This window comes from Calidris pugnax, unplaced genomic scaffold (genome assembly GCF_001431845.1).
Source record: "Calidris pugnax isolate Ruff unplaced genomic scaffold, ASM143184v1 scaffold95, whole genome shotgun sequence".
NCBI lineage: Eukaryota > Metazoa > Chordata > Aves > Charadriiformes > Scolopacidae > Calidris > Calidris pugnax.
This window is the reverse complement of record NW_015090885.1, coordinates 7,158,255-7,183,306: the sequence shown is the minus strand read 5'-3', so window position 1 is coordinate 7,183,306 and position 25,052 is coordinate 7,158,255. Positions and strand designations below refer to the sequence as shown.

The 25,052-nt window shown below is 38.5% G+C and overlaps 1 protein-coding gene across 2 annotated transcripts in view; it reads left to right on the top strand.

The window, feature by feature from the left end:
* CRYBG3 (crystallin beta-gamma domain containing 3) overlaps positions 1 to 25,052 on the top strand; it is an 83,800-nt gene that overhangs the window by 30,236 nt on the left and 28,512 nt on the right. For both annotated transcript variants that reach the window (XR_001412623.1, XM_014947247.1), the window contains 9 exons: positions 1,745 to 6,719; positions 7,699 to 7,746; positions 8,089 to 8,204; positions 9,247 to 9,394; positions 15,937 to 16,076; positions 17,437 to 17,551; positions 18,716 to 18,751; positions 19,834 to 19,967; positions 21,770 to 21,896. Coding sequence is in view for 1 of the 2 variants with exons in the window: in XM_014947247.1 (XP_014802733.1) it covers positions 1,745 to 6,719; positions 7,699 to 7,746; positions 8,089 to 8,204; positions 9,247 to 9,394; positions 15,937 to 16,076; positions 17,437 to 17,551; positions 18,716 to 18,751; positions 19,834 to 19,967; positions 21,770 to 21,896 (5,839 nt within the window). In the remaining variant the exon portion in view is untranslated. The remainder of the gene's footprint in view (positions 1 to 1,744; positions 6,720 to 7,698; positions 7,747 to 8,088; positions 8,205 to 9,246; positions 9,395 to 15,936; positions 16,077 to 17,436; positions 17,552 to 18,715; positions 18,752 to 19,833; positions 19,968 to 21,769; positions 21,897 to 25,052) is intronic.

The window sequence follows — 25,052 nt, the reverse complement described above, 5'->3', positions numbered from 1 at the left end:
CTGCATGTCCAAATACTTCACAAGGAGGGAGTTTACTGCTGATCTTAAGTAGTATTAAGTTCACCCTTCGAAATAAAATTATTATTGAAGTAAGATGGGCCTCTAAAACCAAGATGGAAAACAGATTCTATTTCAGATTGGTAAATCCAGTCGATTTCTATATTTTTCTGTACCTATTGAGAGAATACATACTCAAAATCCATATAGACAATATTTTAAGTTATAGTTATTCAATGATACTCAAATTAACAAAATTATTTATTTTGCTGTTCGGTTTTTCTTAGTAAATTTATGCTCTAGTTCTCACTTAAATTATTTGTCCTCAACTCTAGAACTGTAATAAATTCTCAATAAATGCGAACTAATGGTAAGCTGCAGAGCTTTTGAAAATGCTTTAAAGATATTTTTTACTTATTGCATTGCTTTTATATTAGAAATCAAAGCGTTAGATAACTCTTTTTTTCAAGAGACTCTTCTGAAAGCAGTATGACAATTTCCCAGACAGGTGAATGGCCACTTCCAGCCACCGGGTTAGCAGACATAGGGTCAGACTGGGTAAGAGTCTGGAAGAGTTTGTTCTTAATTTAGGTGTGAGCTGAGTAGAATGGAATTTTGGCACAGTCTGAGCATCTTCTTTGTCCTAAGGAAAAGCTGACAGTCACATTCGTATTACCACTGCCTGATTTTTGTGAGAATTCTTTAACTGACAGGGGGTTATAGGAAATAGAGGGGAAGGACAGAAGTATTAGAGAGAATGGTGAGTATCTGTGATGTCTGTTAGTTTTAAGAAAGAAGAAAACCCGCCTTTTCAGAAAATTGAAAGTGACATGCTGTGAATTTATCCTTAGTGTATCAGAAAGAGCAGTGAAGGATGAGGTTTACAGGTTTTCCCTAGTGATTCTTTTGTTTCTTAGTTTTCGTGTTCATTTTTCCTGCTAATAAATGAATGGCTAAATCCACCAAGTCCCTGTCACATTTCTAAGCTTCTCATTTTGTTATTTCTTCCAGCATTCAAGCAGTCTTCGTTCTTACCTGATCTCCATTCACTGTCTTTCCTTACTAACCGGTGTTTCAGAAAGCATTTCCTGTTGTACACTTTATTTTCTCCACATGTTTTGCTTCTCCTGGTCTTGTTCTTTAACAGTGTATTGAGAGCTTGGGTAAAAATTTAAATTTCAAGTCAATATTTTAATGAACATTAGTGCAGTAATAGTTTTTCAGTTTTAAAGTATAGACATGCTTTAGCAAAGTATAACATCTTCACAAAAGCATGCTTATTTCTGTCACTGCAAGTGTTGATTTGCAGCAACATTTGTAAATAGTAATTCCATTCTCTAGTAGAAAGCAAATGTTAGAAGTTGTTTATAGAAACATCTGCTTCTTGCTTATAGTTTAAGTTGACTTTTTCAGTAAAAGGTAGTGTATATATAATTTGTCACACAAACCTGTATTTAGGAAGAGCAGGAAAAGGAGGAAAATAGCATTGTGTGCAATCTACAGTTTGTGCTAACCTGTGGAGGAGAACAGTATAGTAAAAGACGGGCAGATATAGTGCTTAGAGACACAGTTTAGTGATGGTTTTTGTGAGCGTTAGGTTTACGGTTGGACTAGATGATCTGAAAGGTCCCTTCCAACCTAGACACAAATCTATGATTCTATGATCTACAGTTTGTGTTAACCTTTATTATCATACTAGCTATTTAGATGGTCTTCTTTGTGCTGATAATGATGATCTTTGTTACAGGCAGGTGCAACGGAAGCCAGAAGCACCCGCAGTCACTTACGCAACGTATCGAGGTTCTGCAAGAATTAGGCAGCTAATGAAGAATCAGTCAGAAATGGCTGAAAAAGGAGAAGAGCATACTGAGGCCAGAAATGGTTCAATGGTCAAAGAAAATGGACAAATCCAAACAACTGTCTCTCTGAAATCAGCACACTTAATAAAAGAAAATGGAGAAGATGAGGGTAAAGATCATGAAGATGATGTCATAGTAAATTCTTCTGCAGTTAAAATGGGAAGGAGAAAGTCTGTTAATGCTCAGCATGGCATGGGTACCAGTAAACATGAAATAACTGCAAAGACCACAGCTTCATCTACTGAATCATCTCACGAGACAGACTTAAAACATAAAGCTGCTTTAGCTGCAACAAAAGTTAAAAGGACATGTTCACTAGATTCCTTACTGTCATCTAGTAGCAGAAACAATGACATCATAACCAGTTCCATTTCCCAGATTAACAGTTCCCTTAACATGAGTTCTGCAAGTGATTTGGTTGGAAAAGAAGTTGGACTGCTGGGAGAAGCAGAAGCTCAGTTTCAGGCAGACAAAAATGCCACTTCCAACTTTGACAAAACAAATCATTGTCATAAAGCAGCTAATAAGGAGTCCACACAGGAAACACAGGATGAACGTTTACATTCACCCAAATCAAAAAATAAGACAGTTACTGAAGAAACACAGGTGAGTAAGGAAGGACATTGCTGTAATCATCAAATGGATAGTCAGTCGGAGCTAACGTTGGATGTCCGGATGCTTCATTCCAGTACCACTACGTTTCAGCAGCAAGCAGATCAGCGTACAAGTAGTGCAAATGAAGACAGTGATCCAAGAAAAAGCAATACACAGAAAACTGTGGCAGCTCTAGAAAGAGAGCAGAATTCACAGAACTTTCTTGCTACTGATTTTTCACCTTTTGATGAACAAATACCCACTTCACTTAGCATGGAGTCCAGAGGAGAAGAATGCGTAGCTGGAGGTAATCTAACTGCTTCAGTGTCATCTATTAAAAACGATGAAGATCTAGTCATGGGCAGGGAGACTTGTAACGAAGAACTGAGTGATTTAGGGAAACAAGTGCATGTACAAAATGATCACCAGTTAATCCTTGTGGAGAATTCTAAGGATACCACCACACTGCAGACTGGTTTACCTTGTCTAGAAACGGAGGGTGTGCAAACAGTGAAGGTTTTATCTGAAGTTGCAGCGGAAAAACGTGACAATGTATCATCATGCATACATGTGTGTGAGAGTATGAAGTCTAACTTCCATGAGCTGACAGCACCTCTCTCTGTTACTGACCAGTCTTCTTTTGAAGCTGGAGGATGTTGCTCAGCTTCTCTTCATCCTAGTTGCAAGACCAAAAATCAAACTACAGGGAAAAGAGAAATCAGTTTAAAAGATGTACAAGAGACTGTGCCTCGTCCTGATCTTGAGTGTGAGAAGAGCAAATCCTTTGAGCCTGTAGAAATGAGCCTCTTGGAAAGTTCAGTTCCTGTCCACAACTGTGGACCTGTTTCCCTTGAAGACATTCCTGCCAAGGCATTAGTTATACTCACAGAAGAGAACACAGCAAAGCCTGCACCTTGCCCTTTAACCGGCATTGACAGGACAGATGATCATACTTCTGCTGCTTCTGAAATTGACAAGACTGGTATGACTGAGGTCACTCTTGTTCCTTCTGAGTGTAAGGATTATGTCTCTGAACTTCCCTCTCATGTTTTTAAGTCAGAAGAAAACATTCTGGAGGCTTCTTATTCTGCCTTAAGATATGGAGAAAGGCCTTTGACCAACAATTCTGCTTCCATCTGTGAAAAAGATGCTGATGTTGACATAATTTCTGAATCTCCACTCATTCCTGAAGATAGGCAAATTAATTTTTCTTCCAAGAAGGAAAACAGTAATAAGCCTAGGATATCTCCCACAGTACTTGATTCTTCATCTGTTAACCAAGGAAAAATGCCTTCTCCTGCTGCTAACTGTGAAAATGGCCAGACTGCTAGATGGTCTGCTCCTTCTGAACAGGACAGCTTTATTTTTCCAGCTGCTGAGCTTAGAAGAATAATCCCTGAGGACAGAATGACTGAGGCACCACTTTGCTCAGAAGACCTGAGAGCTTCATGCCTGGCTGGTTCTCTGGAACCTGAGCTTACTGCAGCTATGCTTGATTGCTCTGCTGCTGGAGTAGATGGGGGCAGTGTTTGCATCCCCAGGCCCTCTTCACCTACTCTGGGATCCAGAGAAGCCTCTAATCTTTCCATTTATGTCTTAGAAACATCGGGTGTTGCTCAGGGGAACAGTTATTCCTCCAGTCACAGAGCTGGTAATGGGGCAGAGGAGTTCTCCTCCGCACAACAGGCTGATGGCAGTATCTTGACAGAGGCAATGCCATCACCCATCTGTCCTTTGAAATCTTTGGAAACAGCATCTGAGTCAGCCCGTACTGAGAGCGTGTGCAGAAATACGGTGGGACAGGTGAATCTTGGTACCCATACTTCTGCAATCTCAGGAGCCCCTTCTGTGATGAATGGTCAAGCAGCTGCCACACCTGCAGAGTCAAATGAGCTCTGTTCTGAGGAATTACAGGAAGATACCGATGGGAAAAGACTAGAACGTGCTAAATTCCAAGATGCTGCTGTTTTGTTTAAAAAAGCTGAGGAAATAGTGGACTCAGTTTTACGCTTGGCTATAGAAGAAATAATAGCAAAACAAGCGCTTGGTGTCTGCCAGCTTTGTGGGAGCAAGGATGCTATAATGAATGCAGATAGTCTAAGTGATCAGAAAGCTGGAACTGTACAGCTGAAAGCAGAAGAAATCCAGTCAACTGTGCCATCATTAAAACATTTTAATGAGAGCAGCAGAGGAGGCTTATCTTCATTTACAGGAAATGAAACAGTGGATACAAATAATCAAGATGAAAAGATATTATCGTACATCCCTGATAAAATTGACCTACATAGTGCACTAGCACTTAAAGCAAAAGAAATAATTGATGAAGTCATTAACTCAGCCAAACAAAAACTGGCATCCAATCAGTGGCAAGGCAGTGAGAATAAAAGGCCCTCTGAAAAGGTTGAGCCTGAACATAAGGCTGAAACCCCAAAGATTTTAAACCCGGATATGAAGTTACCTGCCAAAACACAGGAACCAACAGAGAAGGCAGAAACTCAGAGCGTAGCTGTAAGCCGTGAAAAGGCAGATTGCTCAGGTCTTCCTTTACTTCCAGATAGTATGGAAAATGGCATAGATTGGTCCCAAAGAAGTGAAAAGATACCAAATAATGCATTTACATGTCAAACAAATGGATTTCTACCCACTGATAATGCAGCAGGGCCAGAATCAGATCTGATGACACCAGCCAAAGAGAGACACAATAAGAGGGTGTGTGAAGGTCTGGCTGCAGCAGAGTTGTGTGGCAAAGCTGGAGTATCAGGAACTAGTAGAAAATCTGATGGATCTTTACATTTAATACATAGAGATGCTACTGTGACGGAAGAGATGCTTCTGTCATTGCAGTTAAAAAATTCATGCAATAATACAAATTTGCCAGAGTGCACGTTGCTGCAAGATATAAATGTTAATTTGTCATCTTTTATGCCTGATGAAGAGTGTATCAGCATGCAGGGTGAACCCAAAGACAATAGCGGTCCTTGGGGTTCTCTGGAAAGCAATGCAGAAGACGATCCATGTGAGCACTGCAGAAGAGAGGCTACAGAAGAAGTACCTGCACTAGTGAAGACAACCTTAGAAGATCCAAAGGCAGTGGAGAGTAAACAGGAACTAGCAGAAGGGGCAGGTGACATAGTAGAGGTTAATACTGGATTAAATGCACAGTTCGCTGTACCGGAATTGTCTGTTATTGGAGAGGGCAGTGAAGGGAAAAAGTGCTTCAACACAGTTTTTGTTGATAATAATCAGAATCTGAAGCAGGTACAAATGAAGGATCATGACATGAAGAGGAATGATCAGCTTGAAGAAAATGGTCTGGACTGTAGTGATGACATGAAAGAACCAACAGAACTTTTGGCCATTTCTCCACTAATTGAACAGTGGGAAAACAATTCTTTTACTATAATTTATGAAGGTGCCCTTCAAACTGAGAACAAAGCTGTCTCAACTGATGATACGCATCAACTGATTTCTTCTTCTGTTCTGCCTTTGAATAATACAGATCATTTAGTGTGTGAAAGAGCGAAGAGTAAACATGAGCTAGCCTGTCTTTATGGGAAGGATAACAAGTTGAATGAAGCAACAGATAGCCGTAGCTCGGAGTCATTTCTGAGCGTGGAGGCCAAGCGCTGTAGAGTATATCCTTTCTCTTTGTCTCCAATATATGAAGACGACAGCTCCCAAGAAGACTTACTTTCCACAGACGTGTCGCCAGAAGGCCATCCTAGTGGAGCATCTAAAGATAATACTGAGGACAATTCTGTGCTGTCTCTTCTCCAGTCGGTTTCTGAACGCTTACAGTTTACTACTCGGTTCAGTAAAGAGGACGAGGAGGAGGGGGTAGAGGATGAGGAGGAGGAAGAATCATCATATGAAGAAAATATGCTTGATGTTGAGAGAGAGCAAGAATGTTTTTCCAGTCAGTGGAGAGAGAATTCAAAAACAACCCTTCTATCAAACGACCAAACTAGATCTTTGTTTCCTGAACAATCACCTCTTCTTTCAGAAGAACAACTTGACTCTAAGGAGCAACCAGAACTGTTTCCAGATGTGGCTTCTCCCAGTGAGACACCTTGTAAGCCAGTTTCACAGCAAGCTGATGCCGCTCTCAAGCCTCCTCCTACAAGTGTGTACTACCAGTATTTGAAATCTGCCAGCAATTGCTCCTCTGAGAAGGGGACCAGGTTTGGAAGCATTCTCCAGGATATGTTGCAGCCAAAGATTCATTGGTCTCAGGACAACACCATGCCAAAACTGGAAGAATTGTCAGCGGTAAGATATTGTGTCACATCATATTAATAATCAAAGTGAATAGCCCACATTCAAAATTGCTGTCTCCCTGTTCTCCTTGCTCCCTTTGTAGCGTTAATTATTTGATCTTAACCAGCCTAATTACTCTCGTTTATGATAATAGCTTTTAAAAAAAAGTCTTCTGATAAATTAATTTAGAAAACATAGTATTCTTGGTTCAGCACACAAATGAAAGTGACTTAATTGTAAAACAGAAGATGTGAACAGAAAATAAAGTAGGAAAATATGCATCATAACAAATCTGTATAGTAGCAAAACACAGATTTGTCCATGTTAAGGACATTTCAACCTGAAAATGGTAGAACTGCCCTCTGCGTGAACATTGTTCTTTCCTTTCTTCTCCTTATGAGATTAGTACAGCTGTATAGTCCAAAAAAATATAAACACCTGTTACTGGTCTATTTGATTGCTTCATCACAGAGTCTTCTACAAATTGTAGCTCAGTTAGCAAGTAAGTAATACAGCTACTTCTGTAGATTACCATTTCTTTTTAAATGTATTTAAAGCAATGGCAGATGAGCGCATGGAAACAGTTCTTCCAGTATTTAGAAACTGAAAAGGCCACATTGACCAAATGTGTAACTGAAGAATAAAGTCTGCCCATGATGCTGGGAATATTTCAGTCTGTGGTAGAGGCCTGGTTTGGTTTTGCCTCTGTTAAAGCATGCAGTTTATTGTTTAAAGAGAAAGGGTAATATATTTCCAGAAGTTGTAACTTTTGTAATAGTTCTTCTTTTCTAGCACTTGCTTCTTTCTGCTGATTGTTTGATTCTATTAAACTATTTACACCAGCTCTGAATGACAGTGAAACAAATCTTGGCTGTTTCTGCTAGTGACAGTTGCATACATATAAGGAATAGTGGACCCAGAATAGTCTGTCCATGCTTTGTGCCATTGTTGTAGGTGTTAATAGTTGTTTTCTGTGTCCTTTTAATTTCAGAACCTCATTGATAGGGCAAGTCTCAAATACAATCCAAGACCCGGAAAGGTAAGCAAAATTTGTGTGACACAATTCAATTGACACAAGGAATCATTTGTTACACTAAAATTTTTGAAAGGAAAGCATCTGAACTTACAAGTCTAGTTTTCTTTATTTTAATAGTGCATATGCGTGCACATGCTAATAATGAGATTATATTATTAAAAATCCTCCCACTGGTAATTTTACTGTATTTCTGTCAGCAGCTGCTGGTTTAGTTCAGTAGGGAAAACGTGTAGCATATCAGTTGAGTGGGCATAAAGTGAAATGGGTTTTATTCTGAGCAAAAAATAACTGTCTATACTGTATGTTGAAATGGGCCTCATTCGTATGCATTGTATGTTGTTTCAGATTATTATTTATGATATTTATGGCAATAAAAGTAAACAAGAAGTTCATTCTGATGTGCTAGATACCACCTCCTGGATCTTTCCCATTGGAGCATTACTTAGGATAATTAGAGGATGGTAAGAAATCCAGGTCATATTTAAATAAAGTCTTTCCAAAAGACTGTATATGTTTTTCTCTTGTATTTTCATTTTTTATTTATGATACACGTCTGATCTGCAAGAGTGTCTTTTTCTTTCTTTATAATTAGACTGATACCAATGAAAAAAAGCTTGAAACAAGGCTTCAAATGCTGCAGTACATATTATTGTTTCTCCTGAGAAATAGCTTCAAACAGAAAGTTTCTAATAGAATCACAGTTAAGTTTAAACTTCTTGCCTCAAGTGCTGAGACAGTAACAGCCATACTTGTCACTAGAAGCATGTGTTTGTCAAAGAAAATGGGGGTGTTTTTTTACACTTCAGTTTCATTATACAGTAGCTGTTTCAAAAGGACCATGAAATGAGCAATCTCAGCTGCTGTTTGTAATGTAGCATGTAGAGGAATGTGGATGCAGAAGGATATACAAGTACTTTTAAGGTGGATTTTGCAAGTGTTTCTCAGTTTGCTTTGGGAAGCTGGGGCTGGACCGTATCAGTTGTTGCACTGGAATTTAGTTGGTGGCATTTCCAGTGAATGTTTCTGACCGTCAGCCGTAGTAACAATGCATGTCACATTTATGCAGTTTTGAGGCAGCCTTGTTTGGTTTTGCATACATTTCTTTCATGTCCTAAAAATGCTGAATGCTGTTATTAGTACGTATATGTTTTATGCCTTGCATAGTATCTGCCTGAGCAGGACATGTTTTCATGTGTTAATTAATGTATTTGTTCCGGTAAAATAAGGCCTTTTATTTACATTGTGGTCTAGCTGCATTTTTATACAGTTAATATTTTAAGTTATGTTAGGCTGCATCCTGGAGGAGAACGGTATATTTTACTTTTAAAGCGCAGAAGTACAAGCTCTGTATTTATCTAAAGTGAATGTGACTACTGAGTGACAGCATAAGAAAGGTCTGATAGTTGGTTTGATAAGCTTATTACTGGGCTTTCCAGCAAATGTGTTGTATAAGGACAATCCTACCTAACAGCAGCAACTCAGTTCATGATATCATTATTACAGTTGGATTTTTTATGAGAAACCAAAGTTCCAGGGTCGGAAATACGTACTAGAAGAAGGAGAGACTGTGCTGGAGCACCTTTGGGATCTCCCGGGCGTGAAACATCGTCGAAGAAACCTCACAGTTGGTTCAATCAAACATGTAACAAAGGTATAGACTTTGTTAATAATATACTCACATAATTAATGTGTTTGCAATAGTGGTGTATTACTGGCAGTGGGCAATGTGTATATGTTGTGTTTCTGATTTTATTAAAATTTGCTATGAATCACATTTTTTCACCTTCAAGATAAATTCCAGGGATTTTGCTGTGCTAAATTTCTCTTTCTTCCTGAGCAGGTGGATTTTCTTTCTTTGCCACTATCTTTACCTGACACAGTGACTCCTTTCCTTTTAGATGTTTACCTGTCCAGTTAGCTGAAATTAAATGGAATCAATTCATATTTTCCAGAGAAGTGTTTACCTTAAGCTTAAACTACCTACTGTGTCTGCATGTCTTCTGTTTCAGAAGTTAGTAGTTGGGTTTCCAATCCCCTTAGTATGGCGTAGCCTCCAAAAATTACTGTTGCTCCCTCTGCAGCTTTGTGCTGTCTGTAGGGGTTCCATGTGGACAAGTGGTATACCTCAGCATCTGGCGCCCTGTACAGCCAGGGTTTAAAAGGCATTTTGTTGAAAAGATAGGAATCAAATGCCTAAAACTAAATACTAAATATAATTCATCCATTGTTATGCAGTGAATGAGGAATATATTTCCCAGATCGTGTGATTTAAGAAGGCTTAGTGTTCTTGTTGTTTAGCATAACATTCCAGTTATTTACAGGGCAATGGCTCTTCACTGTGAGAAAATTATCATTTCTATCACAATGTGAATGCGTTTCAGAAAAAGTGGTGTTTCTTTGTTCTTTGCTAGTACAGAGGTCATTTTAAAACTAATAATCTTTTTGTCATCAGTGCAGGACCATAATGTCATAACAATTAGAAATGCTTTTTCATTCTCTTGTTAAAACTCAACAGTAAATAAATAAATTCAAAAGAGGCTGGCTGACAGCATGAATAATGAGGTTAACATTTATTTGAGCTAAACAAATTAAAAACATTTGACTAATATGGAATATGAATATTGATCAATAATATGGAAGGCAGCTAAATAATTAAAGAAATCCCACAATAACAAATGGAACTATAGTCTGAAGGCACGGAAATCTGGGTGTGTTTTGGGTATCAAAGAAAAGCCTTTGATAGGAAAGCACTGTGATAAACTTCATCCTGCTCAATAAAAATCTTAGTAATACAGCTAAATAGGTTTGAGCATTGTTCTTTGCCCAGTGTGTGATTCATTTGTATGGAACACAGATGGAAAGCTTTATTACAGTACACTAGTTCAGTAATCAACACTGTTTCTTGTGTAACTTAAAGGTTTAGCGTGTATGCTTGCTTGGTGGGAGGACTTTGTTAGTCCACAGGGCTGGCTGGAGCTAGGGTGGGTGTGGACCTCACTAGGGTGGCTTTTGTCCTCTAAACCTTGATTTGTGAAAGAATCCCTCTTTATAAGGTTGTACTTCAGCTGCTCTGGAACTACTTCTAGAATGTAGTTTGCCAAAGTGCTATTTTTTTCTTTTTTTTTCCTCTTTTTTTTTTTTTTTAATATAGGCATTAGTTTTAATTGACAAACAGCTGTTCTTTTTCAGGCAGCTTGTGTGTACGTGATCTAAAGAATCACATTTTATTGTCATCCTCTTTTTCATAGGCTGGGTAGCTCAGTGGCTTTTCTCCTGCCCAGTTTGGTCATACTGGCTGTGTGTCCAGGCTGGCTGCCTTGTTTTCTGATTCTTAACTGGCTTTTGGTGGTGCTTGTTTAATGGCTGCTCAGATGCCTTTAGTTAGTAGATTTGAAAATTGGCTAAATATTTGAGAAGAAAATGGCTTGCCAGAAGAGAAAAACAGATGTTTACTAAAGAAACGGTAGGAGGTACATTTAATATTATTATTTTTTTTTACTGGCAGATGTTAGTTTGCTGAGAAACAGTCTGCCAGTAGCTTCTTCCTCTGATTTGGCTTCAAGCCTCCACAAAAAGCAAAGGTTCTGTTAGCTTTGTGGTTAGCCTGTGGCTTGACTTACTGTGGATACACACATTAAATGTATCCATGTGTGTTTAATTTGAAGGAACTTAGGAGGCTGGGGGAAAAGATCCCAAAGGAACAGATCATGCAACTAGTAAAAAGAAGACCTCTTTGAAGTAATGGGAAGTCTAAATTCCACCAAGGCAAGTCAACATGAGCCTAAGCTAGCAAAATATCTGCCTGCACATGCAGGTTCAATGTAGCTCCTGCAGAACAATCTGTTTAGCCAAGTCAGTTCTCTCATCTACTACAAAGGCATATATTAACCTTATGGAATTAGAGGGCTTTTTCTATCTGTTTCTGGAAGCTCAGAAAGGGTGCTAAATGCTCCTTTCCCAAAAACATGAGCTGAGAGGAGTTGCTGATATTTCCATTCTGGAGTAATCTTTTAAACCACTATTTTGCAAGGTAATGAGATCTGAAACAGAAGTTTATAATCTCTGTCTGCAAGACAGTTAGGCAGGGAATAACTGGATTCCTTGTGGACTCTCCTTAAGCAAAGCTCTTGTAACAGGAATGTTGACAGTGTTACGTGAAGGGTGTGTTTCTTTTTTTGTGTGTGTGGTTTGCTAGGTGAAAAGAAGTTATTAATTCAAGCAGTGACTACTTCATCAGATGCCATAGAAGGACACCTAGTAGCTTCAGATCATCTCGTTGGGTAGTTGGTATTTACAGGACAGTACAGTCTTTAACTTTCTTAATATTATTTTATTTTACTATCAGGCCTGTTGAGTTCTGTAGTTTGGTTTGGTGGTGATGGGTAATAGCAAGAGTGGGACTGGGAGAAATTTACAAATAGATAAAAAAGGCTGGAGGACCAACAGAGAGTAAGATTTAAAATAAAAAATGCTGCAGAAGCTGACATGTCCTAAGGACAAATTATGTATCAAAAGTAAGATGCATGTCTAGACTGCATTAGCAACCATGTGAATACCAGAGCTAATTAGGCCTGGTTTTCAATGGACTCTTCTCTCATCACTGTTTTGGCATTTAGCTTAAGAAGCCAGACTTGTGTAATTCTTTGTCCTGTTGTTGACATAAAAGGCTACCTCATTTAAATAGGCTATTTTGATCACTTCAGTTGCTGCAGTGTACAGCTCCAAGGAGTAGACCTAACAGTGCTCAAATTATTAGCCCTGCTGGTGCTGTTAGGGCTATAACCCTAGATCCAGAAGAAGAGGAAATGGCTAAAACCACCTTGAGGGGGTTGAAGGCTCTGGGTCTTTCACTTAGGTGGAGCTCTTTGATCGGACTAGAAAAATGTCAGAGATGCCACCAAAGAGTAGTATTTAATGCTAAGGTCTTGAGAGTCATCTTAACCCTCTTCAGAAGAAACCGTAACCTTTCTGCTGAGAGGTGTGTTGCTTTTTTGGAATTGTCTTCTCTGCGAGCTAGTGAGAGTATTCCCCATGCTTTTGAAAACATCGCTGCTCCCAAAAGACTGTAAGGGAAGCACAGGCACTGCAGGATAACTGTGTGGAGGTGGGAGGAGAGTACTGCAGAGTAAAGGAAGACACAGTGGGATGCCTGGAGGCTGTGACCTACCAAAGCATTTGCTGGTTGTGTGTTATCATTGGAAAGGAATGTAACTACCTATTCTGTTTGCCGTGCTTTTAATTCAGTTTTTGCCTGACGTGTCAGTAGGATAATGAATATGGCATGAGTTTTGACTGCTTGTGATGGGGGTGGCAGGGCCACGGGGGGGTATAAGGAGGAAACTTTCCTGTTTTGGATCTGGCCTGAAACACAATGGTAATAGTTTTCCATGGTAATAGATTTGCATGTGGGTATCTTATTTGAAAATCTTGACGCCTTGCAAATGAAAGGGCTTTGGACTGAAGAATCTAGTTCTCAGCCTGAATGCTATCATATTTGTGTGGTTTTCATTTTGTTTCTAAAGATGGTAGCTTTATTAGGAATGTTAAAGAAGCCTCTGAAAGTTATGATGCCTATTAAATATGCTCAGGCAAATATGAACATGCTAGGGCAAATATTTACCAAGCTGAAGTTTACATGCTTTAAATTATATAAATTAATGACATAGTACTTGATTGTACATCTGCAAATACGTAGTGTTCACCTCATACAGAAATACTAAATTTTACCATTTTCTGCAGTCTGCAGACTCCAAAATATATATTTGTGATTATAAATAAAAGTGCTTAGACAATATAATGTACTTCTTGATCAAGCATGTTATTACCTTTAAAAATAGATACTTGAATTGCTTTTGACAAAGACCATGGGACACCTTATGAAAGGAATTTGTGGACTTAATCTAGTCACAAAAATACCATTGCAATGAGAAGGGGTTATTTTATGACTGTCAAAATCTGGCTGGAGGGAGATGATGATAAGTAGGAGAGATTTTATTATGAGTGCTTGTGCTTTACCTGCCCTTTGGAAAACTACTACATTCTTCATCTGTTGAGGGTGGAACCTGCCTCGTGAGCTTCAGAGTCAGCAAAGCAAACTTGAAAAGAGAATACAGACTGGCTTTTTCCAATCTTCAAATGAAAAAAAAAAGCCCAACAACCTCCTACTGAATTAAAATTAAAAATACTCCGTCTCATATTCTGTCTGAGCCCTCAGGCAAAGATACTTTATTTTGCCACTTGTCTAGTCTTGTAAATACTTTGTTTCAGAATTTATCTGAAACCATTAAGATTCTGGCATCATTTGTGGAATTCTTATAGATGCAACTTCTGGTTTTCTATATCAAGCTTTATTGTTGGATTCACAGATTTCATCCTTCTGACGTATCGGGTATTATTAGAAAAAAAAAAAAGAACATCAAATATTTCTTAGCTCTGATTTAATAAGATACATATACATGTGAAAACTATCAGAAGACTTTTTTTTTAAAAAAAAAGGCTTGTCTAGCAATACACTTAGAATTGAAGAATTGTGTTGATGTTCCTTAACACTTTGCCATAAAGTGGCATTGTACTAAAAGTCTTTTTTTTTTTTCCTAGTTTCTCTGGGTTTGTTCATTGGAAAATAAAAATTCTGGTATTGCAGTTTTTGTTCTGAAAACTAATAATGTGCATTGTTTGCAAGGTACAATACAGAGGAAACACGAGTTGCCAAAACACTATACTGTGTTATTTCAGGTCTCATGAGGAAAGTGAAATAATATCCTGAAGCCATCTATTACAATTGCCACATTTATTGCTGACAGTTAAATAACTACTGAAAGAATTTTGCTAACCAAGAACGGGTGTGTTTCTAGGTGGGATGTTACTCCATCATTTGAAAGCTCCACTCAAAACCCATGTGAAAAGGAAGAACATGTGGGTGTTGCCATGAGATGAGGTGCTGTAACTTTAAGAGGTTTTGAGCCCTGATGCTGGGTTTCTCTGCAAGCTCTTGTGTTTTGCCTTTCAAGTCTGGTAGAAGCCACAGGCCATGTGGGATCTCTGTCATGATGTGATGCTGCCGGGGTCCTCAACAAATCCAGTAACCAGGTGCTTCCATGAGGGCACCCTCAGGGACAACTTCTCATCCCTCTTGCCCAGTACACATGCAAGGACCATATTCTTCCAGCCACATTTAGGACTTTCAGGGTCTCTTTATGCTGTCCAAGCCCTTTGGCCTAGTGCAAATGGTCCCATGAGTCAGGAGGGTAAGGGTGCTGTGAAATTATCACTGGGAAATGAAGGTTTCCAGCTACAGCTGAGCAAACTCTATAAGCACGTGAGCTGCCTTTCACTGTAACAGCAAGACTGTTCTGCAATGCACTGCTGAAGCAGGGCCTTAAAGAAGATCCTCATTGGTTCATGACATGTTTGAATGCTAAAAAGTATTGGCAATGCTTTTAATATAAGTATTATTAAAGTAATCTGGTTCACTATAATCACTAACATTCCAGAGAAAATCATCTGTTCAACAAGTTGTTCTTCAGCATGGTATCTATCAATAGAAAACCTTCAGTAAGGTAACAGAGGTTGTTGCTCCATAGTAACAGAAAAATTGCTAAAGTGTTTACTTAACAAAACAAATATTTTCCATTACTTTTTTTTTTTCTTTCTTTGTCTAAAATGCTGTAGAGTTATTTAACATGACAGAAAATTGAACTCATATGGCTTGAAACTGTAGTCAGATGTATTACAGAACTTAATTATCGCTGAGTGGGGAAAGTGGGAACGAAGTACTAGACATTTCTAGAAAGTTTTAGTTATGCGTGTGTATATGTATGTATATGTGTGGTTTGGAAACACTGTCTTTAAAAAAAATAAAATTCAGTATTATATGAATGGTTTGACTATCAGTAAATACTGTTGAATCATTTACTTGGCGAGTATTCAAACAGCTTTTTGTGAAGGTAGCCCAACAGGCATAAATACAGAGTTTTTCTTTGAAAGTTAATGGGGGCTGGAACTGTACTTCCCTTAGCTTTTCTAAAAATCTCAGTGTTCATTTAAAAACCGTCCATTGGATGAAGCCAGGAGTTAGGTTAGAAGGGTGAAAAGATGGGGGAAAAGAAAGAAACATTACTGATCCTTCCCCCGCTGCAATGGGGCAGACTCTGCAAGTGTGGATAAGCCTTACGTTTTGATTTGTTTCTGCAGGACTGTGGCGTTCCAGAGGTAGAGTTCTGCCTGGCAGCTGGTGGTACAGAGGGACTTCCTATTTGCATACAGAGTGCAGTTGCCAATTTGGAAGAACTGGATGTTGAGAAAAACCCTTACATAAGTGTCAAATCAGGAATGTGAGTACTGAACCCTTTGAATAGCATTTTGCTAGCAGGTAGAGGCGTAACATCAAGGGGTGAAAATCAGTCAGCAATAGGAACAATATTTGGGTTTTTTTGCTACAAATCAGTTAACATACAGTAGATATTCCCAGCTGTACACTTCAGCAGTGTGCTATGTGGGCTTCTAGCAGTGGAACCAAATTTTTGAAGGCATTTTTCCTCTAGTTGCTTGCAGAAGTCTTCTACAATTCCATCTTCAGGTAGCTTGATAAGTAGAAGCAGCAGCTCAACTATCATTAGCTTTTAGTTCATTGGAGAATAGATACTGCCTCCCTAGTCACCCACCCTGTTATAACAATAACACTATGGCTGAATACCAAAAAATAAGTATTACATCATCTAGGCATTCCTTAAGCTACAGCCATATCCTGGCTTTCTGGAGAGAGGTGATGCAATATGATACAGGCCCCTTGGTATCCCAGGATTTTCCTATATTGAGCAGAATAGTCTGTTTCCTGGGTAAACGGCCAACGCTTCACAGTTCTTGAAGTTTGGGAATTCTGTGCTCTTAGAAATCATTACAGAATGGCATTAGCTATTCTGTTAAAAAGAGTCTTGAGTTTGCCTTTTTATGTGAGCCAAGCCTTCTTCCCTGTGATCTCTCAATACATGTGTGAAGTTTCAGGTGGTAAAGGAGTTAAAACCAAAGTTTTGTCTTAGTTTTGATAGAACTTAGTCTAACTTCTAACTTCTTGTAGTCTCTGTGTGTAGTTTTAAGAAAGTAACTGTGCATATGGATCAGTGCCCCGTCCTCCATTACTTATTTGGTCTACTAATGTGTTGTCCAACTTCCCCATTCATCTTCCTTTCTGATTTAAAACAGTCTGAAGGAGTCTCAGTGTTTTTAATGTTCATATTAAAATTATGATGGCTTGCGTCCAAAGGAGTGCTGTAAATGATCGTATTTTAATAATTTCCACTGAAAAAACTGAGTGGGATTGATGTTAGAAGCCTTTCAATTCCTAAGGTAGTAATCCTAGTTAAAATTGACACAAGTGTCTACTCCTCAATACTGTCATTGGTTTTGTATACTCTAGTGTAACAAACTGGCTTCTTAAAGCAGATGAACAAATTGGTAATTTTCTGCTCTTTCATTCATGTTTAGCTTGGATTGAGGAGAAGTATTTGAGGTCTTTTTAACATTGATATTGCCAGTCTATTTAGATACAGCATGATTTTGATGTGCTGGCAGTATCTAAAACACATTGTCTAGCCCTGATGAATATGGAAAGAAAAATTATTTTAATAAGATCAAGATCATTGTATTTGTAATATATCTGATGATGTTAATAGCTCCTTATCCTTATTGTTACAGATGGCTTGCTTATTCAGACCTCAATTACAAGGGAGAGATGAAGGTTTTGGAAGAATGCAATTCACCATTTGAAATTCCTTCAGCAGATGTGAAATCTCTGCGTCCCTTAAAAATGGTGAGAACTTCACAATTCCCTGAAAGGCCGCATGCCTGCCTTTTCCTACTGTTGCTCCCCCAGGGGTTTTGATCTAAATATAACTTAGGTTCTATCATCCTTTCAGAATTAATCCTGAAACATGTAATGGTCCTTTCACACCACAGTGCATTTGCAGTGTTGTAATGGCGCAGGATTCGCTTGTTCCAGGGCTTGCACCTGCACAAGTAAGAACACATAGTCAGAGGGAGCACTAGGAGGCCTTCCTGGGGAACTGCTGCTGAGGGGAGATAAATAAGGCAGAGCTGGAAGACTCATAGTCCTATTGCAACCAACACCAATTCATTAACTAAAAAGGCTCTTCAGAAGTTGTTGATTTTCTCTTTTGATGGTGCACCTTGAGTCTGCTGGGGATGGGAGACCAGGTGAGGAGTGTATTACTGAAAAATGCCAAGTAGTGTTCCTGTGACTGCACATGGCAGAAAAGTCTTGGGAGGTGCAGCTATTTTTGTTTTGATAGACAGCATGTAGATCTAAATAGGAAAGAGATGTGAAAGGGCATTACATGTAATTCTAGTGTATATATAGCAAGTCTTCAGAAAGAGTTTAAGAGCCACAAAAGAATAAGGCCTAACAGCTGTCTTTTCAGTTGCTCATGGGGGGTAGGTGTGTCGTTCCCCCCCAGAACATCACTCGCTAACATTTCCAGAGAAAATGCATTTGTTGTATTTTTTCTGTTACCATAGACATGAATATGTCAGCCTATGTTTTCTCTCTCTTCCATAGTGTCTTAGTGTTTCATCATTTGCACTTAAGAACCTTGAAATATATACAATGCAGCTTTAAAAATTACATTTTAAAAATCAGTCAGTGTAAATTAGTTAAAAAACACAAAGTAAATATTTGCTTTAGAGTGCTAATAGACAATGAAGGAATATTTTAAAATTGCTTGCACCCATACAGGCTTGTCAATGCACTGATTTTGTATGTAGGTCAGGTTTATAGTGTCCCTGGCCTTTATGAATTATCAGAATATTTAAACTAGTTTTTGATTTGGCCAACACTGAAAATGGTGAGTATAATTACAAAACCTTCATGCTCTGATAGTACTGTAAAATACATGTCAAAGCATCGCTTAAGTTATACCTTTAAGTAATACCTTTTTTCCCCCCATCTTTTTTTTAGGGTGGACTAAAGGTGCAAATGCCAATGAATGTCAAGGTAAGCACTGAGAACACTAAGAATGAAGTATGGAAATAATAAAACCTTTATTTAAACGGGTTTTTTGGTTGGGTATGTGATGTTTGATTAAGTATTCAGTGTTTACTGATGGAAAATTCACTAATGCTGTTAAATCCACTTTTTTACTAGCGTTTCATGACATGTAGAAGTAGTAGTAGTGGGTTGGGTTTTTTTACATACTAGGACAATGTGAATTTGCTATAGAAAAATTGTAAAGCTTTTACAATATAAAATGAATTTTCCTGACTGACACGTCAGTTACTGTAATGGAATGGGCTCAGGAGAGATTTTTCCATTTAATGTACCAAGTTTAAAAAAAAATGTGGTGGGGAGGAAAGGGGCAGGAATAGGACCCTTCCTTCCTATACCTGATCCCAATACAAGAGTCATGAGTGAGACTGTGACCCTCTTGTGATTTAAGGAGCTAATCCAGAGTTATTGCTCCTTTTCCTTCCTTTTTCTATTTCTCCACAAAAATGCTAATGCTTCAGGTAATTTAATTGTATGAATGCATGCAAGAATCAGGAGTTTTTCTAATAAGTATTGCATTAAATATTAATATTATTAGTAGCTGATCTGTGTTTGGCAGATGAGGAATCCAAAGGGTGTGTTAACTGAAGTAACTGAAATAACTTCAGCAAAGTACAAAGAAAGACCTCTTGTCTACTTTTGAGGGGTCAAGCTCAGTATGTCTAGCTGTAACCAGGTAGCATTCACTGTAAGCTAACGTACACTGCCCAGGCATGGGATTACAGGATAAATCCCAGTCGTGTAGCTCCAGAGTGCATTTATGTATATAGAATTGTGTGAGTAAGTATCCTTCTGTGACAATGTCTGCAAATAGCCTGTACAAGCCTATCTGAATCCAAAAAGGGTCTCTTCAGCTTCTGAGGCACTCAAGAATCAGAAGGGCTGGGGAATGCAACCCTGATTTTCTTCTTAGTGGTGTCTTGTTGGGGGTGGGGGGAAGGTGCCTTCCACATAGTGTAGCAACATACACCCCCAGACTTTCAAATTACTATTCAGGGCATGCTCAGGGCATTCTTCAACATGTTTTCTAGATAATAATATATGAGAAAACTCACTTTGGAGGGTGGTCCAAAGAGTTTTCAGAAAACATCGGTTCTGTCCCAGCTTTGTTTGGTAACGAAGAGGAGTTTCAGGAAATTGGATCAATACGCGTAATTGGTGGAGTGTAAGTATATTGTACTTTTGTATTTATTTACTTTAAAATAGGAAATGATACTAAATGCTAGGAAGTGCTAACTAAGGGGTGTTTAGAATCTCTCACTGTAAAATATTTTGAATATAAAGGAATATGTATTTCTCTTGTCAATTACCAGCCTTAGATAAAGCAACCTCTCCATGTGGCTTATTTATCTAAGGGAATACAGGAGGGTAAAACTAAGTGGGTGAGAGGTGTGAAGTCGATGTTTACCATTTGGATGCCAATAAACCAGGCCACTTTGTTCCTTAATGACAGCATTCACACAGACCTTTAATTTATATTGCTTTATACTTCTGATCATGTCTACTTAATTTACTGAAATGACCTTAGGTAGGTGTGGTCAGTCTTCAAGTTGACATTTTAATGCCTCTGAAATCTGTAAACTGTTTTATTGTCTTAATGGTTTTCCTTTGCCACCTGTTGCATGTTATCTGGAATTCAGAATCCGCCCTTATTTTCCTTTGTTGAGGCCTCAGATTGATTTTCTGTTGCCGTGCTCCTCTGTCACACACACACACACACACACGCACGCACAAAAAGGGCTGTGTGACACAGTCCCTGGGTGGACTGCTCATGAGGTCCACTCAGCTCTAGCTATTCTAGAGAGCTACCAACCCCATGCATTGTTCTTTCAGCCTCTCCCAAGGCCCAGCAGGATAGGACTGTTTGAAAAGCATGCAGGATGGTTGCTTCTGACAAAGACCTTAGCAATAAAATAGTTTTCAGAAATGTTACTTTTTTTCTTAGGGGATTTCAATGTTAATAACTCAATATAAAGATTCAATAATATACATCCTTTCAGGCTGTTGTCAGAATCTTACAAGCACTAAATTCAAAATAAACATAATTGTGAATACTCAAATAATCTATTCATAAATACATAATGTATTAAGCTATCTGGGAAGCCTCAAATTACTAAAAATCATCCTTCTTTCTGTTGTGGTGGCTTTTATTTTTAATATTGTGGTAACTTAACCAGCTGAATTAATGTAAACCAAATGATACTAAAAGTAAAGCTATCCCTGCCTGCCAAATTTCAATGCCGACAGAATTAGTACAGCAGTTCTAATACTTAACAAGGGAGTTTTAATGAAAGAAATGCTTACAAGAAAGAAGGAAGGAGGGGGAAAGCACTTTTTCAAATTAGGATCCATTAGAGCTTTCAAAGTTCATGTGGAAGTGCTTTCTTTTAATCAAGCCATATCTATTTGTTCAAAATACTTGTTAGTGCTAAAAATACTCCACATGCAATATATTGTATATATTCAATTATGTAATCAAATATGTGTTTGTAGATTAGAGCAGGAAACAATATAAGTGGGTGAAGTTTTGTTCTGCTGAAATCCATTCATTTTTGTCACCAGCTCCAGCAAGGGCAGAATCTCATTTTTCTCAATACACTGAAGAGATCTACTGCTTGGTTTTTTCATTGGTAGCTTACAGTGTTTTGGCCACTAGATGCATACTGGCCTCTGTAGTACCAAATATTGGTATTGGGAATGTGGCTGACTTGAGAGGAGGTACATGGAAAACATTACACAAATAAAATGTTGTTGGAGAAGGAGTCACATGGTGTGATTTTGATCCACAAAGAACATTTCATGGGTGCCTGTTGTGATTTCAAAGAAGCATTGCTTTGTTTGTTAGCTGAGTCTGTGATACTCATCTTACTGTTCTTAGATGTTCTCTTCCCCTTCTATTTGTTATGGAAGGTCATGTGTGCAGCTGTTCTGCTTTTAGTTATTTCTCTTGTTGTGTGGTTGCTGTAGATGGGTTGCCTATGATAAGGAACGCTACAAAGGCCATCAGTACTTGCTGGAGGAGGGAGATTATGAAGACAGGCACTCGTGGGGGGGAGCTGACAGTGTCCTCCTGTCTTTCCGGTTCCTTCAGGCTGTAAGTACTTTTATGAATTTCACACAAATTATGCACAGTTCAATACATAAAGAGGAAAGTTATTCTTCGTATATGGTACAGCTGTCTGGGGTTTAATCATTCAATTTTTGCCCAAGTTCGCACTCATTCTTTTCCTACTTGCTGAAATTTAGACTGCACTGTATACATTGTAAAGCAGAAGCAGGTTCTAAATACCCTTTGTAAAGTTCATACAAAGAACGTATCATGCAGAATTCCTTGTATATCTGCCAGATTTTCCAAGTACCTCACTTCAGCACTTCAAGCTCTTTAAATCTCTAGAACAGAATTTTCTTAAACGTTTAACATGCGTATGTGTACAATGTGTAGTTCTTTATTAAAATAAAAATAGCTTTTCAACACAGCAGCTGTTGCAAGCCTTAAAAAAGCATTACCCTCTGTCTCTCTGATTTTTGTGCCAGAAAATTTTGGCAGCAAAAATAATCACTGTGAAAACATCCCTACTACTAAAATGTGTTTAGTGAGGATGAAGATGAAATAATAATAAAAACTATATCAGAGTCCAGTATTGAAAGCAAAGTTAGACTTTTGAGTGACAGAGAAGCATGGGGTTAGAACTTCTTTACCTTCCTTGTTTGGGTTTTTTTTGTTTGTTCAGGGGGTTGAAGTATTTTATTATAATAGGAACTTTGTTAACTCTAAATACAGGTGCAGAGTGTGGCTTCTTTTGAGAATTAGATTCTTCACTCTGAGATTAATCAGTCTTGTATACTGAGATTACTCATCTCCTCATATGAGGAGATGTGATATTTCTGAGCCAAGAATTTTGTGAAGTTTGAAGATAGGCATTTCAAGCAAACTCATTGTTTCAACAGTCATTATTATACAAAAAAAAACAAAACTTAATGCAAAACCAAAAAGGCCATGCTTAAATTCACAATTTGTTGTTTTGATTTTTATGAAGGGCATCTAGGAAAAGCTGTATTTATAATCAGAATCTATCATATAACTTAAAAGATAGGAGAATAAACGGAATTGAAGAAAAATGTCCTTTACTGAATAATTTATTTTCAGGTTCCTGAGAAAAACAGGCAGGAATTTTCTTCTAACTCTTCATTTTCAATGTGCAGAACCCTATTCAGTTAACTAACTAATTTCAGGTTTTCGTTCTTTTCAAGCTATATATAGGGTACTTGAGTTACTTCAGTTGATCTTTTTAAGTCTTCCTCTTGGCAAAGGACATAATTACAAGCTTCAAATTGTGCACGTGCCTAGTAGGGATGACCTTCCATGTATTTGAGTCACACCTAGAACAGTCAGGATGCTCAAGTCATTAACGTTTTAAAAGTATTTATAATTTGCACTCATCTATCAACATACAGCATTCAAATTGGCATATAAATATATATCAATATGTATGCATTGATAATGAAAGTGTAAGTAACACCTTTCCTCAAATTGTAGCATAACTAAAGGCAATGAGCTAGTTGCCAGTAAAATGACTAATGGCATTGGCATCTTGTTCAGCTTGACCAACAGATTGCCTGCCTCTCTGATGTGCAGGACACAGGTCAGTGTTCAGGCTTGCCATATGCTCCCTTCGTGACTTTGTATATGATACTTAAGGTCAGGATTTAGTGCCAAACTCTTGTTTCCAAGGGGACCTGGGCAAAAATCCAAAACTAATTCTGTGTGCGTAAGGCCCTTTGCTGCCCAGTGAACGTACTAGCTCTTCTCCATAGACTCAGAATTTCTGTCAGAAGTGCAGTAGAGGTTGTGATGGTCTCGGACTCTGCGTGAGTGTTCCTGGATATCAGATCTTCATTGCTCTTCCCTAGAAATTCTGTTTTACTCAGATGAATTCAAGAGTTTCTGTAGAAGATTAAGTACTTTGTTAAATGTAGCCAAATTGCATTATTCGTGGTCATCTTAGGTAGGGAGCGGAGCTGGGCATTGACCCTGCTCTTTATATGTACTCACCGGTGTGGTCTTAAGTACGGGCCAGTCCAGCTAGATTTCTTTTTTTTTTTTTTTTCTGCTCGGGCTTGACACCAGGTGACCTTGACTGTGTTGGCTTTAAGGCTGGCCCAGACCTGAAAACAATTTGTCCTGGCTCACACAGCATGAAGCTGAAGCTAATGAGCCCAATGTACCTGAGTCAGCTCCAGGCAGAGTGGGATCAAATGTCTTTGTGCCTTGCTCCCAGAGCAGGGAGCGTGGTGCAGAAGCACGTAAATGGCTCTGTAGAGAACCAGGCTGGGTACGACATGCCTCGTTAGCCTGTGTCAGTACCAGCTCTGTCAACGTGGCTTAGTGCTATGCAAAACTATCCAGATGTTCCTACACCATGACACTCAATGTGATGGGTTCCACCAGAGCTTATTAAGGCTAGGAAAATCCAGTGCGTGATTCTGTACAGATACCAGTAACTGCAGTTGAGCTGAGGCATTAATTTCATTTTCTGACAAAAAAGAAAGGTCAGACGTCGCACACAGAAGCAGGATTGTTGCCAAGTCACCTCTCCCCACCCACCGGTGAGGATGTACATGCATGTAGGCATACTGTAAGAGCTTTCAGGTTTGTCTGGCTTAAATATTTCTGCTGTGAACAGTCACAAGCTCTAATGTGGGGATTCGGACAGTGTTTTGAAAGCAGAGATAGAAAAGACTTGTAGAATTGTATTTTCCAGCATACTGCCAGCTCTGTTATCAGCATCTCTATTGGACACATTTGGAGTCAAATACGGGGCTTGCTTCTGAGGGCAGACAGCAGTTTGAACTGGGTGCTGGTTTGAGGGACAGTTGCATTTACTTCTTTTCTGCCCTGTCAAATGAGAGAGTCTGTGAAGCTGGTGTTTGCCTGTGGCTGTTGTGATCAGGGAAAGAGTCAAAGCTTCTGAGACTCTTTAAGTGGAGCAGAGTATGTTGCCTTTGGAGCTCTCCCACTAATGCTTTCAAGTCGAAAATGATTTCTGTTGGTCTGAAAGTCCATTTTTAACTATTTCTCCAATTGCTTATTGTAAGAGAAGCTGTAATTAAAATTTAGGGAGAAAAAATGATGGCTGATTTTGAAAAATGTTTTAAATGTAATTACAACTGTGGAAATATTTCAGTATTTTAAATTTAGACAAAGAAATTATGTGCAGATTTCATGTGCTTTTCAGTAACCCTTAGAAAG